The following is a 17,384-nucleotide window of genomic DNA, read 5'->3' as shown; positions in this document are numbered from 1 at the left end:
AGCGTTCAAGTCCCATGACAGACAATAACAAAAAATAATAACTAAAGCAAAAAGGGTTGGAGGATATGGCTCAAGTAATACAGAGCCTGCTTAGTAAGCATAAGGCTCTGAGTTCACAACTTAGTAACACCAAAAATAAAAAGAAATTACCTTTCCATTCTTGGTTTGCCTAGAACAAGTTATACCTTATGTATTTTAAAGGAGTGTGTGTGTGTGTGTGTGTGTGTGTGTGTGTGTGTGTGTGTGTGTGTGTGTGTGTGTGTGTGTGTGTGTGTGTGTGTGTGTGTGTGTGTGTGTGTGTGTGTGTGTGTGTGTGTGTATGCGTGCACTCATGCATGTACCAGTGCTAGTACTGGAGCTTGAACTCGAGTCTGGGCACTGACCTTTAGTTTTTTTTTTTACTCAAGGATGGTACTCTACTACTTGAGCTCCAATTTGTAGCTTTTTGATAGTTAATAGGAGATAAGTCTCTCATACTTTCCTGCTCAGACTGGCTTTGAACTGAGATCCTCATTCTCAGCCTCCTGAGTAGCTAGGATTACAGGCATGAGCCACCAGTGACCAGCTACAATTTCAGTCTTATGGAAAAGTTGCAAAAATAGTATATTGAACTTCCTCTCATACACCCTTTTACAAACTTTCCAGGTGTTTGTATTTTGCTACATTTGCTTTATTAATCCGTTCTCTATGCTTTTTTTTCTGAATTACTTGAAGGTCAATTGGAGATTCTGTAGACCCTTACCGCTAAATACTTCAGGGTGTATTTTCTTTTTTTTTTTTTTTTTTTTTTTTAAGGGGGGAAAAAAGTGTAAGAACATTTATTACAGCCAAACAACACATCCAGCTTTTGTAGAGCTTGAAATTTATACAATTTCAAGGGAACCCTTATCCCAAAGAATACAATTACAAATATAAAGTTTCTGGATCCTTCTCTGGCATTTGACAAGGCCCTGTGAAAACAAGAGGCCTTTCACCAGCTCCACATAAACTCACCTTAAACATCTAAATTTAGAAATGACCGAAAACTGCCAAGAGTTATGAGTTTCAGAATATCTATACAGAGAAAGCTTAATCAGTCACTCACAACAATGTGAACACAGAATCTGTTTGGTGACTCCAAGAAAGGCTCAAAGCAGAGTATGATGTGAACAATGATGTGTACAGTATGACCTCCATTTTGTCCAACTGACCATTGGTTGAGAGTCATGCAATGACAAATGGGACTTCTGGTGTCAGAATTTTCTGAGCTTCAGAAGTGGTGCCAGACACAGTCGGGCAGGACCCAGTTTGTGTGAGCCCTCTCCTTCCATTGCTGGAGAAGTGGGGAGGGCTTGAAAAGGGAGACTGGGGAGGGCCTAGGAGGTGGGAGTGGGAGATAGGAAGTGGGGAAGGCAAGTGCTTAACTTTTTCAGGGTGTATTTTCTATGAACAAAGTATCTTTTTTCTTTTCTTTTGCTTAAGGCTAGCACTGTACCACTTGAACCACAGCTCCACTTCTGGCTTTTTCTTCTTATGTGGTACTGAGGAATTAAACCCAGAACTTCATGCATGCTAGGCAAGCACTCTACCATTAAGCCATATTTCCAGACCCCCAAAGTATCTTTTTATATAACTATAGTACTTTGTCAAAATCAAGACACTTAGCACAAAATAATACTACTTAATAACTCACAGTTCATTATGCCAGTTTTGCCAGTGGTTCCAATAACATCTACAGTTACTTTTCACCGGATTGCCTTCTAATCCAGAATCATGACCTTTTTTGTCTTAGAGTACATATGATTTTTCCTGTCATTGCTAGAAATTTCCTAACACTTTTTCAGGACTGTATCAAGTATACTTAGGAGCCTATTGAGGGCATTCTTCATATTTTGTTTCTTGTCCCTGTATGGGCTTGAACTCAGAGCATCACACTCTTGCTTAGCTTTTTTTTGTTCAAGTTCTACCACTTTAGCCTTTGCACCACTTTTGGCTTTGTGTGTGTGTGTGTGTGTGTGTGTGTGTGTGTGTGTGTGTGTGTGTGTGTGTGTGTGTGTGTGTGTTTAATTGGAATAAGAGTCTCACAGACTTTGCTGCCTGAGCTGCCTTTGAATCTCAATTCTTATATCTTAGCCTCCTGAGTAGCAAGGATTACAGGCATGAGCCACTGGTACACAGCTATACAATTGTTTTTTATTGTTTAATTTTTCTCTTTTAGGCTAGTGCTGGGAATGGAACCCAGAGCATTATGTGTACTAGTAAGGTACTCTACCTCTGAGCAACACCCCCGCAACTGCTTTTTCAGTCACTTAAGAAAAGTAGGAAAGGGGTTGGGAAGGTGGCTCAGTGGTAGAGTGCTTGCCTTGCATGCCTGAGGCCCTGGGTTCAATTCCTCAGCACCACATAAGCAAAAAGAAAAAAGCCGGAAGTGGCGCTGTGGCTCTAATGGTAGAGTGCTAACCTTGAGCTGAAGAGCTGAGGGACAGTGTCCAGGCCCAGAGTTCAGGCCTCACAACCAGACCCAAAAAACAAAACAAATCAAAACAAAAAAAAGAAAAGTAGGAAAGCTAGGTTCCAGTGGCTCACACCTGTAACCCTAGCTACTCAGGAGGCTGAGATTTGAGGATCATGCTTCAAAGGCAGCCCAGGCAGGAAAGTCTGTGAGAGTTATCTCCAGTTAACCACTAGGAAACCAGAAATGGCACTGTGGTAGAGTGATAACCTTGAGCTGAAGAGCTCAGGGACAGTGCCCATGCCCAGAGTTCAAGCCCTATGACCACCACCACCACCAACAACAACAAAATAAAAGTAGGAAAGGGCTGGGAATATGGCTTAGTGGTAGAATGCTTGCCTAGAATGCATGAAGCCCTGGGTTCAATTCCTCAGTACCATATAAACAGAAAAAGCTGGAGTGGCACTGTGGCTCAAGTGGTAGAGCACTAACCTTGAGTACAGAGAAGCTCAGGGACTTCCCAGGCCCTGAGTTGAAGCCCCAGACTGGCAAAAAAAAAAAAAGAAAAAAGTGTATACACACACACATACATACACACAATATATATAGATATGTAAATGTAATATAAATTTATGTTTTATACATATATGTATATGTGTATATGTTTTATACATATATGAGCAGTAAGAAACCTTCACAGTTTTATTGAATAAGCAAGCAGGCAGTCAAACAGACAAAGAGGGGGAGGCTTTTTTGGCAACACATCTGATTTTAAAATGAGTAAGTGTCCATAACAGCCGCAGCTAGAATTCAGGAAATCTCCCAGATTAACTACTTAAAAACAAATGCTTACCAGGTGCTAGTGGCTCATGCCTGTAATCTAGCTACCTAGGAGGCTGAAATCTGAGGATTATGGTTCAAAGCCAACCCAGATAGGAAAGTCTCTGAAATTTATGTCTAACCACCAAAAAGCTGAAAGTAGAGCTGTGGCTCAAGTGGTAGAATACTAGCTTTGAGCACAAAAGAACAGGGACAGTGTCCAAACCCAGAGTTTAAGTCCTAGTAGCAGCAAAAAAAAAAAAAGGTAGCCAGGTACTGGTAGCCCACGTTTATAATCCTGCTACACAGGAGACTTGAGATCTGAGAATTGAAAGTCAAAGCAAGCAAGGGGAGGAAAGTCTGTGAGACTCCTATCTCCAATTAGCCACCAGAACCAGAATAAAGCTGTGGCTCAAAGTTGTAGAGCACTAACCTTGAGGGAAAAAAGCTCAGGGACAGTATGAAGGCCCTGAGTTAAAGCCCCATGACCAAGAACAACAACAAAAAAGCAAATGCTTTTGCAGGATCCTTCACTCTAGAATGTGATGTTATACGTCCTGGCCCCCTGGGCTCTGTGGGTTCACTTGCTGTGACTGGGAGTGCTCTGTTGTAGCAGTTTGTTGCAGTGTCTCCTCTCAGACAATCCCTCCCTGTGCAGTGGAGCAGAAACCACCACACCATTCTAGCTCTTAGAGGACTCTCAGACATCCGGCCAACTCCTCAGTTTTCCTTTTGTCTCTAAAGGTCTAGTGATGGGGGGGGAGGAGAGAGCAGGGAATGAGGGCTCATTTTACTAATAATGTACACCTGTGCCTGTTACAGGTCAGACATGTGTCGACATCAAAGACAACGTGGTAGATGAAGGATTCTATTTCACTCCCAAGGGGGATGACCCATGCTTGAGCTGCACCTGCCATGGAGGGGAACCTGAGATGTGTGTTGCGGCTCTCTGTGAGCGGCCCCAGGGCTGTCAGCAATACCGTAAAGATCCTAAGGAATGCTGCAAGTTCATGTGTCTGGACCCAGGTGAGACTGGTGAGAAGAAGTCAGCCCCCTTCTTCTGGGCCAGAAGCTTAGATGTCCCTTTACTTTTCAGATGACTACCAGTACAATAGAGCAGATCCACAGTATTATAGCCCAGGAAGGACTCTCAAACATGATCTGGCCAGCATGGTGGGATTCACAACAGGTCACTACACATGACACAGCAGCAATGGCAGTATTTCCTCCCAGAGCTGGCCCTGAGGCTTCAACAGCCAGTTTGATCATGTCCCTGACCCTTGTGACTGCCACCCTTCACATTGTGTTATTCCTATTCTCAGGCAGCAGATTCTTTTCATAAATGAACTTGAACATGAATTTGCACCTGATTTTTTATACATTATCTGCAACTGGCAGCTTCAAACCTCTCTTCTCTTTATAAGACTCAGAACTAGGGCTGGGAAGGTGGTTCAGTGGTAGAGTGCTTGCCTTGCATGCATGAGGCCCTGGGTTCAATTCCTCAGCACCACATAAGCAGAAAAAAGCCGGAAGTGGTGCTATGGTTCAAGTGGTAGAGTGCTAGCCTTGAGCTGAAGAGCTGAGGGACAGCACCCAGGCCTAGAGTTCAGACCCCATGACTGACCAAAAAAAAAAAAAAAAGACTCAGAACTAGACTTGCAATTTATGTCCACATATTTTTTCCTTAAACAGTACGGTATAGAAGGTAGTAACAATTGTCCTTTCTCAGTGTTTACTGATAGACCCTTCAAGAAGAGATTCAATATTACCTTCAGTTTTAAGACACAACTCTTTACCACTAGGTGGTGCTTTAAGAAGATGCTAAACAGGATTCTGGTTTCAGGATGACCTTCGTCCCTCTTCCACTTACAACAAAATAGCTACAGAGGCTAGGTGTATAGTTTGTGTGGAGTACTTACCAACACTTCAAATAAATAAATAAATATAAGCCAGGTGCCAGTGGCTCCTACCAGTAATTCTAGCTACTCAGGAGGTTGAGATCTGAGGATTACAATTAAAAGTCAGCCCGGGTAGAAAAGTCCCCATGAGACTCTTATCTCCAATAAACTATTAAAAAAAAAAAGCCCTAAGTGGTGGAGCGCTAGCCTTGAGTGCAGAGGCCCAAGGACAGTGCCCAGGCCCTGAGTTCAAGCCCAGGACCAGCCAAAAATTTTAAGGAAGGAAGGAAGGAAGGAAGGAAGGAAGAAAGAAAGAAAGAAAGAAAGAAAGAAAGAAAGAAAGAAAGGAAGGAAGGAAGGAAGGAAAGAGAGAGAGAGAGAGGGAAACAAGAAAGAAAGAAAGAAGGAAAGAAAGGAAAGAAAGGAAGGAAGGAAGGAAAGAAAGAAAGAGAAGGAAGGAAAGAAAGGAAGGAAGGAAGGAAAGAGAGAGAGAGAGAGGGGGAAACAAAGAAAGAGAGAGAGCACGTGGAGTCCAGCTCCCTGGGCTCATCAGCACCCATGGACACTTCTTATGGCACGCTTCCTTGCCATACCCCCAAGTCGCTGGCAGCTCTACATGAATTCAACCTTCAATGGAAGTATGATTCAGAAGCATGAATTTGTTTCTTTCTTGGTACCACAATAAGAGATTGATGTAGTAGAAACTTGTGGAAGCCCTGGACGTGTAGATCCTGCAAAATGGCAACCTAGGCAAGCTATCCCCCCCACCCCCCCACCCCCGCCCAGGGACCCTGTGGAACAGAGCACTGTAGTGTGAGGTGTCAACAATGAGAGCTTCCATGAGTAGTTACCATCAGCCTCCCTCACAGCAGGAAGGCTGCTGAATGGAAGAATAGAGCCATCCTTCAGAGGCTATGTCTGAGGCTTGGTAGAAGCGGGCACTCTGCACATGTACCACTAGACATGTACAGCTGATGAAGTCATGTCCACTGAGAAAGCCCAGAAGTCGTGTTTGCAGGTGAGCTCACCAGGGGACAGTGAAGGTGGTTACTTGGCCTTTTCTCTTCCCACAGAGTAGACAATTTTCTGCTCAGGTAAGGTAGTAAAATAATAGTGATTGAGTGCATACCATGTTTTGTGCCCCTAGCTATATCACTTCAAGACTCCAGCTCAGTTACCACCTATGGGAGTCAAACTCTGTCTTTCACAAGCCATGTCATCCTGGTTCCCCATTCCATTTTTCAGAAGCTTCCCAGTACTTTACCTTTCTGTTCTGTCCAAACTTTGTAAAAATGACCAACATTATAGAGGATGGTCCTTCTATGGCATATATAGCCTCTTGGGCCTGCCCAACCCAAGAATTTCTCAGTAGAGTGAGATTCTCAGTGTATCTGGATAGGTCCAGTGCTGCTGCAAGCCACTTTGCTGCACTGTCAGAGCAGCATAAACAGAATCCACTCTGTCTGCGAAGTGGCTGTATTTCCATAGGCTCTTGACTCTCACAGAAATCCTTTCCTGGAAAGTGCCAAGGAGCAAAACTCTGCCACCAAAAGTGAAGAAACTAGGAATAGGATATCTGTTACCTTCAAGGGTATTTGCTCTCACCTCTCCATTGAGTATTTACTTGAGGCCACAGGAAGCCATGTCAGGAGGCAGGAAGAAATGAAAGGCTTTTAAATTAGAGGGGTAGAATTGAAACCATTGTTCTTTGCAGATAAAGTGATTGCAATAGAAAATCCTAGAGGATCTATAGGAAAGTTAATAGGACTAGTAAGTGTATTTTTTTGGGGGGGGGTCCAGTCGTGGGGCCTGAACTCTAGGCCTGGGCACTGTCCCTCAGCTCTTCAGCTCAAGGCTAGCGCTCTACCACCTGAGCCACAGCGCCACTTCCAGCTTTTTTCTTTTTGCTTATGTGGTGCTGAGGAATTGAACCCAGGGCCTCACGCATGCAAGGTAAGCGCTCTACCACTGAGTCACCTTCCCAGCCCTAGTAAGTGTATTTTTAAAAGCCTTCAGATATAGGGTCAATATTCAAAATCCGTTTTATTTATACTATCTGTAACATTTGGGAATTGAAATTTTTAAGAAAGGTATCATTTATAACAGCACCCACAAAGCATGAAATTCTTAATTATAAATCTTACATGTCTATGCTGCAAATAAAAAACACAGGAAAGAAAGAGACTAAAGCTTTAAAATAAAAGGGGATATACCATGTCCATGGACTAAAAGGTTTAATATAATTTGTAGATTAATTCTCTCCCAAAGAACCTATAGTTAGATTTCAGTCCAAATCAGAATTCTAGTAGATGTTATGTCTAAAATATATGTGTAGGGCTGGAAAGGTGGCCCAGTGGTAGAGTGCTTGCCTTGCATGCATGAGGCCCTGGGTTTGATTCCTCAGCACCACATAAGCAAAAAAAAGCCAGAAGTAGTGCTGTGCCTCAAGTGGCAGAGTGCTAGCCTTGAGCTGAAGAGCTCAGGGACAGTGCTTAGGCCCAGAGTTCAGCCCCCACAACCGACCAAAAAATTAAAATAAAATAAATGTGTAATGGCAAAGAAACTAAAATAAAATAACTAAAACAATTTTTACCTTCCCAGCTAAGAGTACATTTCTTTTTGGACATCGCCCATACAGAATTTTAATTTTTATATATAGCTTTAGTAATCAAAACATTGTGGTATTGATGAGAATACAGATTAATGGAACAAAATAGTCCAGAAATAGTCCAACACTGGTCAAGTAATATTTGACAGGTATGTCAAATGTAATTCAACGAAGAGAGGACAGTCTTTCAACAAATGGTGCTGGAATAGTTGGACATCCATATGCAAAAGAAGGAGAAAGAGACATATTTAAATTATACTTCACGGGGCTGGGAAGGTGGCTCAGTGGCTTGCCTTGCATGCATGAAAGGCTGGAAGTGGTGCTGGGGCTCAAGTGGTAGAGTGCTAGCCTTGAGCTGAAGAGCTGAGAGACAGCGCCCAGGCCCAGAGTTCAGGCCCCACGACTGGCAAAAAAAAAAAATAAATAAATTATACTTCACCAAAAACATATATGATGACAATGAAACACTTGAAAAGATGTTTAATATTGGTCATTAAGGAAACATTGAATCCACATGAGACCTACTCAGAGAGCTTAAAATAATAAAACCTATGGTACCAAATGCTGGCTTAGAACAGCTGGCACTCTCAAGCTTTGAGGCAGCCCTGGTATCTTAAGGCCTCTAGGGCTGAACATAGATGCCCAGATAGTGGTATAGTGGGGTCCACTTTGAGATCCAGGCCCCTGACCTTTGATCTTCATCTGCCATCTCTGACAGATTTTGAAACTGTCATCATGTAATCATGCTCTTTGAAATTCAACTCATTACTGCAGCTCTTACACTGACTAAAACGGCTACCTGGGGACATGGATGGTGCAGGCATCAGATTAAGCATCAGGCTGATCGACTTAAGGGCTCCTTTAGTTCCAGATGCATCTACCCTAGCAGGCTGTGTCTTCTTTTTAGGAACCCAGGGTTTCAGTGAGGAAACAGCTATGTCACAGGTGCCTCTGGACCTCTAGATTGACCTTTGGGTCCTGAGACAGGTTCTCTTCTTTATGCCTCACTACAGCTGGCTTGGTTTAAGAGATGCTTCTTCTGGTCCTCATTGTGAAAGGACAGTTGGGACCTTGACCATGCCCTTGAGTTTATTTTAGGACTGATTAGGAATTATTCACTGCAAAGGGGCATACACTCTTAGTTGCTCCTCTGGGATCTCTGAGCTGGCTGCCAATTAAAAGACATGTCACCAGCCTCTTGGGCCAATGGCTTTCTTCCCAGGGTCAAGGCCTGGAGAAAGCAGCTAATTAGTGAGAGAGTGTATCTTTTTCACACATGTGCTTCACAAGTGTTGTCAGCAACAAATGTAGCTTTCAGAGATACTTCCTGATCACATAGGAAAAGGGGGGCAGTAGCCAGCTCTTGCCACCTGTGTGGTGGAATGAGTTGGACAGGCAGGAATGACTTAAGCGCTCTGAGAGCCAGTCACTTTCATGTGGGTCATGAAGCATTTTTCAAGGCTGGCCTTGGGGGATATGCTTGCTTGGAGATAACCTGCTTCCTTCTTCCTGAAGTTTGGTAGGGTCCTCCTGCTTCTAGGAGCAATAGGCAGCTCCTCCCACTGAAGCCTGCCATCAGTCTGTGACTTTGTGTGAGTTACTAATCTCTACGTTGAGAACAAGTGGAATTGTAGTCACAGTGTAGGCACTTAGCCAGTATAAGTAGTCCCCTTCTTTCACATCATTCTTCTCCTACCATAGTAGCTCATGGCTGACACCTAAGGAGACTCCAGTATGGCTCAAAGCAGGGCAAGGTGTCACTTCTACTTCCTGACGTACTGGCCTGGGCACATTAGGCTATCAGTCAGCACCCCTAACCTCTACTTTCACTAGGTGCCAGTAGGACCCCTTCCCAAGCAGTGATTACCAAAGGGATGGAGTGATGGATAAGGTGCTGGAAAGGGCTGAAGAAGGCTCTACAGTCTGGACCTGTTGCTTCTTAGCTCCTGGACCAGCTGGAGGTCAGCTTGATGGCCTCTTCCCCTGACACTGGCCCAGCAAAAACACACAGCTGGTGCCACACTAGCCCCTCCTATGCCCACATAGATGCACAGGTGTACTACTTGGGCCAGAGAGAACTTCATCATGTATCTGTGGGGAAGGCCAGCTCAGTGTTCGGCTGCACTGGTGTGCCAACACTGGTATTTAATGAAACAGTGTTTTCTCTACTGCGGCTTGCTAAAGAATGACGACACATTCACAGCCACAGTGGATGCCCATTGGTGAGTGATCCAAGTTGACTGTCCTTTGTTTTGTTTTGTTTTGTTTTTGTCGGTTGTGGGGCTTGAACTCTGGGCCTGGCCGCTGTCCCTGTGCTCTTCAGCTCAAGGTGAGCGCTCTACCTCTTGAGGCACAGTGCCACTTCCAGTTTTCTAGTGGTTTATTAGAGATCAGAGCCTCACGGACTTTTCTGCCCAGGCTGGCTTTGAACCATGATCCTCAGATCTCAGCCTCCTGAGTAGCTAGGATTACAGGTGTGAGCCACCGGCGCCAGCTTGACTGTTCTTTGTGAGCCTTGTCCCTGACAGTTGTTGGAAGGACAGTTGCCTCGGGTTCCTGGGGGAAGCCCAGACTGCTCTTTTGCAGTTCTCCCCTTCTCTCACTATCCTGTCCTGGCCTTTGGCATTTCCTCTTTTAGATGCCATGGAGGCTCCTCATGGATTCCCTGACCCCATGCTCCTCTGTCCATGGTACAGCACCTGCCTTGGACCAAGTTCTGCAGGGCCATCACTCTCAGTCACACCCCACCCTGGGTCCTTCCTTCAAAGCACAGTAAGCCTCAGATAGCAAAGCAGCCTGGCCCCCACTGCCCTTTGCCTTTCTCCCTTGGTCCTGCTTCCTTATTTTGGGGGAAGCATTGGGCATAGATAAAAATAATGTTGGGGGTCACATCTGCTTCTTAGACAAGTGAGGAGGGGAGGCAGGGATGGTGATATGCCTTATCAAGAGGGCACAGGCAGTGACCTTGTGTGCAGCCTTGCACTTGGGGAGAAGCAGTGGAGCCTCAGCAGGTGTGTTGCACTCCAGCTGCACTTGCACATACAAGTTCATATGCTTGGTTCCCTAGAAATTCCAGTCTTGAGACAGAAGTCTCCACTTGGCTTGCCTAAGTGACAGGTGGAGGGCATTTGTACATGTAGCCATCCAAGGCCTGGAGCTCTTCAAAGGAAGGTGCTCAGAACAAGCCAGGTGAGCAGGACAGTGACCCTAATAACAGCGCTGTGTGAATTCCTTTTTCTGCTTTCTGTGTCATTTCAGTATTCTCTTTTTGAGTTTTATTTCACCATCTAGTGTACAATTATCAAGTACAGCGGTGTCCTTCAGTGCAAGCTTGTCTGCATGTGTGTTGTTAGGGCCAAGTCCAGGACCTCATGTATGTTAGCCTTGGCTCTGCCACTGACCCACCCCTCTAGCCCTGCAAGGTCTTTTTCTCAGAGCCATCGGCTTCCTTCCTCCTCACAGACGGCAACAGCCTATTCGACTCTATGGCCAGCGGGATGCGTCTGGTCGTCAGCTGCATCTCCTCCTTCCTCATCCTATCGCTGCTGCTTTTCATGGTTCACCGGCTACGCCAGAGGCGCCGGGAGCGTATCGAGTCCCTGATTGGAGCAAACTGTGAGTGCCCTCTGAAGGCCACAGCCAGGGCCCTAAGCCAGTGCCTCTCTGGGTCTCAGGACTCCCCTGTCCTGGGTTTTACTCCTTAGGAAGAGGGTAAGATGAGGTGCGGTAATTTTCTTGGTGAACGAGTTGGAGAGGAAGGGGAAGGTGAGCCCGTCTATGTTGGTAGAGAATGCAGGGGTGTCCCTGGGAAGGCAGAGACACAAGCAGGCACTTTGAAAAAGCTGTCCATGGCTGAAATTAGAGGTGGGCCTTCCATCTTCAACCCTTAAAGCAGAAAGAACAATTTGTTCGTTTACACAGTGATGTCCCTTTTCAGTGACCTGTGCTGTGAGTGGGAGCCACTAGCCAGAAAAGGAGCTCCTGACACCAGTGGCAGCTTGCAGTGTGTCGAGCCTTCTTTACCCTGAGTTCCTCAGCAGTCCATATGCCTGGCCAGCAGGTTTATCTGCTGTGTGTGAAGGGAACTTTGAGGCCTCCTATGGCACCTAGGCTGAGTCTGGAAACCTCCCATCACCAGGGTTTGCCAGGTTTCTACCATGGGCAGGAGCCTTCCTCATGAGCCTCCTTCAGGCTCACTGAGCTCCAGGGTGGGTAGAACTCAAAGGCCTTTGAGGGTTGGACACCAAGAAGGACATTAGAGCTGGAGGGTGTGACAGTCCTAAGACTTCGCCTTGTCCATGAAGGGACAGGACACAGTGACAGATTGCATGTGGGTGAGGGGTAAGGGCACATTGGTGGAAGGAAGGAAGGATAGGAATGATCAGGAGAGGCTTTGCGCTAGGGGATGATGGGGTGGGAGAGTACTGGGCCCTGAACTCAAGGCCTTGTGCTTGCTAAACAAGTGCCCTACCACTTGAGCCACACTCCTAGCCCTTTTTGCTTTTACTTTTCAAATAGTCTTCCTTTTTGCCCAGGCTGGCATGAACTGCCATCTTATACTTCCTGTGTAGCTGAAGTAACAGGCCCCATGGTACCTCACCCAACATTTTATTGCTTGAGATGGGATCTTTTTGCCTGGGCTGGCTTGAATCAGGATCATCCCAATCTAAGCTATCAAGTCTGGCTCCAAGTTAGGCTTCTTAATATGACATGTAGGATACCCATCTGGTTATAGGAGTGTGGCACGCTGGTGGCAGGCTCAGTCTTGGGAGGGAGGCTCAGAAACCAGGAAGCCTGCCTCCAAATGACACAACTCTGCCCCTGTTTCTCACTCTCCATGATCCAGTGCACCACTTCAACCTTGGCCGGAGGATCCCTGGCTTTGACTATGGCCCAGATGGGTTTGGCACAGGCCTCACCCCACTGCACCTTTCTGACGACGGGGAAGGTGGGACTTTCCATTTCCATGACCCTCCACCTCCCTACACAGCTTACAAATACCCAGACATCGACCAGCCGGATGACCCACCGCCACCTTATGAGGCCTCCATCAATCCTGACAGCGTGTTCTACGACCCTGCAGGTGCCTGCCCACCCCAGGGAGGGGACACAATCCAAGTGGGCCAAGACCACTGGTCTTTTTGAGCTCCAGAGTCCTGGGGAACCCCTGTTTCTTTCTGTCCTTCCTTTTGGTTTTCCATTAGGGGCTCTTCCCAGGATTGGTCTTACAGAAAGGACATGGCCTCTAGTACATGGGACCTTCCTTTCCTCCCTCCCATAAGCACCTGTTGAGCAGTTTTCAGTACCCTCTCTGCCCAGCTTTGTGAAGCAGTGGGGAGCCAGGCCAAGGTGGTCATGGGGACAGCGCTGGCCCTGACCTAGGTCAAAGAGCTAGTCTCTTGGCTGTATAGACTACCCATGTATGTGTGGAAAGATGAAGAGACACTATTGGAAGAGTCCCTCACATAATAGCAGGAAGAAGCTCAGGAGGTAGGCCAGCTGCTTGAGTCTGTTCTGCATCTGACCCTGAAACTCCTGGGACTGTGTAGCTAAGAAGAAATATCTAGTATGTTCCCTCTCTACCCACTTGCTGCTCTGTTGCTGTTTCTGGCCTGCAGTGAAGGTGTTCTGTCCCTATTTCCTATGGGCCTGCACACAGCACAGTGGGCATCCAGAGGTGTGCTCTGCTGTATGGTGTGGGGTGTGTGGGAAAGCCTTGGATTTGATCCTGCCAACAAAGCAGATTGTCAAAGAGACCAGGATAGGGGCTACAGGTATAGCTGTATAGTTCAGTGGTAAAATGTTTGTCTGGTTTTCACCCACCCTGAATTAGATCCCCATGCCCACACAAGGGATGGGAGGGGTAGGGGAGACAGAGTGGGATAAACTTCCTATAAGAGTGGCAACAGGTCCCAGACACTAAACCAGGTTATCAGCTAGGGAGTCTGGAGAGTTTGCCAGGAGAAAGGTGCGTTAGCAGAGCCTCTTTCCACCAGCTTTCTGAAGCAGCTCATAGTAATGAGCAGACAAAATTTAGCAAGTGGATTGCCTCTCCCCAAACCTCCCTTGAAACAGCTCTCTGCTGACCTCCGGGTGCCTTACACAGGCTGCCTGCTTCAACATTGTTATTGCTATAATCCAGCTGAAGCCCTGGGTGTTCTTCTGCCCTGGCAACCAGTGTTCCTGCCTTTCTGCCGAGTCTCACCTCCCTTTGTCACTGTGTCTTACCCTCCTCAAGCTATGATGGCACAGAGAAGCTGTGCTGCCTGAATGTATGGGCCTGTGCATCTACTACTGACCCCAACTCTCGGGAGCAGCAGGCACTCCAGAGCCCGTGTCAGAAGGGCCCTCTTCCCAGCCCTGAGGTTTAGGGGGTCAGTGTACTACTCATCAGTGGTAGGAGTGTTCAGGCAGGGGAGTCTCCAGTCTGCCCAGCTTTGCTGTGTCCCCATGAGAGTCTGTACTTGCTTCGGACACCTCCTGACACCCCCTTTATCTCCTGCAGATGACGACGCCTTTGAGCCTGAGGAGACTGGCCTGCCAACCCCAGGAGATAGTAGCATTGAAGGTGCATTGCCCAGGTGCCTAGAGCAGCCTCTGCCTCCTGCTGGGACCTCCCTGGCAGACCTGGAAGACTCCACTGACAGCAGCAGCACCCTCCTTGTGCCCCCTGATTCTGCACAGATTGGTAGTGCCCCGGCTGCAGAGCCACCACCAGGAGGCAGCCATCACAGCCGTGGCTCCCTCAACACTGTGGTCTAGACAGCCCAGCCCAAAGCCCCAAGTGGGTTGGGAGCATCTCTTTGCTGTTGAGAAACCATCCATCCCTGCAGGAAACTTGGAGGGGCCCTGGAACAGCCTGGATCCCACTCCACTGCCACTCTTCCACCAGTGAGCCCATGTGTACATAGAGACTACAGCCAGCCTCCCTCTGGGAGGAGCAAGCACCTGCGCTGTTTCCTTGAGGGCTTCACAAACATGCATCGCTGCAGGTCACTGTCTCTTTAAATGGCAGAAGAATGGCAAATGTGTTCACATCACACATTTCAGAGGAAGGGAACAGGAGGCACTGGGCCATGCTCAAACCAATCTTGGGTTGGCTTGCTCACTGCACTGTGCCACTCAGATAATGTGGCTGGCTAGCCAGTCACCAACAAATCACTGAGTCCTAGAGTGGGTGACGTGTGGGGACCTCTGCAGTGCATCCTATGGTAGCTGCCCTGAGGGCTGCCTGCAGACCATCAGTGTTGATGTAGGGGGTCTGTTTCAAGTAGACAGCCCAAGAGTACAGCATCCTCTGGGGATGGCCTCTAGTACAGCAGTGGACACTGAGGTACCTGAGGTGCTGAGTCGGGGCTGGAAAGAAGTTGATCTCCCTGCCCTCTCTAGCTGGGCCTTGCAAGCCTGGCTCCATAGCAGGAGGCCCCCGCCCACCCCTTTCATCCCTGTGGCATTGCCCTGCATGGCTCCCCCAGGAGTCTGGACCTCTCCCGAGGCCTGGGCCACGCTGGCTCCTCTCTGTCACTCTGGAGCCCTGAGACCTTGCCTCCTGTTGAATGGCCCCCAGGTCTGAGGCCCTGTCCCCATCTTGTTTGTGCCATAAAGGATTATTTCACTGGGAGAGGGGTGCATAAAGGAGCATCCAGGGCCATACCATCTCCACCACTGGGTCCAGTGCCTGGTGGCCACATGCACGCTTCCCCACCCCACTGCAGCTCTGAGTGTGGGACCTTTTGCCCAAGGGACCCTGTTGCCTGCTGCAGGCAGTGGTCTTGTCTCCTGACATGAACCTTTAGCATTTCTGAGGTTTGGAGATGAAGCGGGTTCTGTGCGATTTTTAGCACATCCATATCTTTTCTACGTTGAATGTCTGGATCTTTTCTTTTGTGTGCGTCCATGTGTGTCTATTTGTGGCCAAATGTTTTCAAATAGTGGTGGCTCCCAGGACCTCCGTGGAACCCCACTGTATGGGGTCAGCTGTGTCCGTGTGGGCTGCTGTGAGGCAGCCGTGCTGAGCCTTTGCCTTTGGCAGTGGTTACTAAGGAATCTGGGTAGGAGGGGTGATGTCGTGGGCAGTCATGTGGTGCTCACATTCTCACACTAGCTAGAGAGCCCCAGAACTTCATCTCGGAACTGGTGGGAAGTGTATGGTTTGTCACTGAGCAGCCTGTCCCTAGGCTTGGCCCACAGGAACTAGATGCTGCTGGCAGTACTCCCCTTGCCAAAGGGCACAACTTCCTTCATATCACATGGCGGCCACAAGAGCCTCACCTTTACTACAGAGGCCAGAGCAGGAAACCTCTCATGCCTCTGGCATGTTCTGGGTGCTGGACAGCCAGGCTTCAAAAGGGCAGTCAAGTCTTATTAGTGTCCAGAGATTTATGAGGGTCCTGAGGGCCACCCCAGGAGAGCCAGTGGGAGCCTGGCCCCACAGCTGAGAAGGGCCTTACCAGGCCTCAGCTGTTTATAGGGCCAGGCAGCTGTTAGGTGTATGAAATAGTAAGCTTCCTTTGGGGACCTAAGGACGGACACATAGGAGGCACTGAGGAAGTGGCTGGCTTTCTTCGGGACTGGCAAGGGTTTCTGTCCAAGTAGTTCTCAGGGTTGCCGGGTGATTCCCTCCCCTGGGAAGCATCAGGCCTCCCCCGGGTGCTCAGCCCACCAGCTCCTGAGGCCAGGCAGAGGGACCACTGCCCATTGCAGCTGCAGGCATGGGGGTCTGCTCATCTGTCCTCACCTTGCCATCCTGTCTGCTGCCTTGTCAAGAGCTAATTGATCCCAAGGCTAGCATTTGCAGAGTCTTGTGTTCTTGTGAGAGATGTGCCCAGTGCCAGTCCCAGAGGGACAGGCCAAGCCCCTGGTAGGCCCCAACCCTGGACTCCCTTGCCACTGTTTCTGAGACCAGGTGCCCTCTGACCTGCCTGGAGGTAGAATTTGATACTGTACATTGTCTCCATGCCTGTTTTTATGTTTTCCTTTCACTAAGGGTTTTAGTTTGGGTGTATTTTTGGTCGGGTTGGCACTAATCCTTTTCTTAAGATGCTGTGAGAACCATTTCATCCAAATGCCAAATAAACGTGTTCTGGAAGAGGCGTGGTTGATCCTTGGTGTGAACCAGCTCCCCATGGTGGCGGCAGCTAGGGCACCGTTTTTCAGCTGGATTCTCCTGGAGTTTACAGGCATCCAGAACACCCCCTGATGTTCTTCGGCCGAGGACCAGGTGGAGCTGAGCTTGGCGCCTCTGAGCAGAGTATACAGTAAGAGGGGTTAGCCCTGTGTTCAGCTGCACCCCCTGGCACCCAAACCCTGTGCCTCAGAGAATGCTGCTTCATATGGGGTCCACACTTGTGGACTTCTCATTCTATTTTAACTAGGCTGCTGTGTCATCTGACTGTGGAGAGCCAGTGTGAGGAGGGGTGTATATAAAGGAAGGCTTGGGACTTGGCCTAGATTTTTTTCTAGTCTCTCTCCTGGTAGCTGTAAATATTCCCTCCCTGCAGTACAAGTGATCTGCCTCTTTCAGGCCTTTTCATACCTGTTCTGAAGCCCAGCCAGAATATCTATAGGTCTCAGGATGGGGGGCGGGGGGTGGCTATAGCCCCAGAGAGCTGGGATGGCGCATGTCTCT

General features: G+C 48.0%; 1 protein-coding gene across 7 annotated transcripts in view; it reads left to right on the top strand.

Annotated features, from left to right (window-relative positions):
* Nucleotides 1-16,844, top strand: part of Dgcr2 (DiGeorge syndrome critical region gene 2) — an 80,389-nt gene extending 63,545 nt beyond the window's left edge. For 6 of the 7 annotated variants that reach the window (XM_069994321.1, XM_069994320.1, XM_069994322.1 and 3 more), the window contains 4 exons: nucleotides 4,073-4,276; nucleotides 11,219-11,371; nucleotides 12,603-12,839; nucleotides 14,262-16,844. In XM_069994321.1, the coding sequence (XP_069850422.1) occupies nucleotides 4,073-4,276; nucleotides 11,219-11,371; nucleotides 12,603-12,839; nucleotides 14,262-14,518 (851 nt within the window). In that variant the 3' untranslated portion in view covers nucleotides 14,519-16,844. The remainder of the gene's footprint in view (nucleotides 1-4,072; nucleotides 4,277-11,218; nucleotides 11,372-12,602; nucleotides 12,840-14,261) is intronic. The other variant, XM_069994326.1, reaches the window with a different exon arrangement.
* Nucleotides 16,845-17,384: the final 540 nt, after the last annotated feature.

The sequence above is a fragment of the Dipodomys merriami genome, unplaced genomic scaffold (assembly GCF_024711535.1).
Source record: "Dipodomys merriami isolate MVZ:Mamm:240054 unplaced genomic scaffold, mDipMer1.0.p SCAF_45, whole genome shotgun sequence".
In the NCBI taxonomy this organism is placed as follows: Eukaryota; Metazoa; Chordata; class Mammalia; order Rodentia; family Heteromyidae; genus Dipodomys; species Dipodomys merriami.
This window is presented reverse-complemented; position numbering and strand designations above follow the sequence as displayed.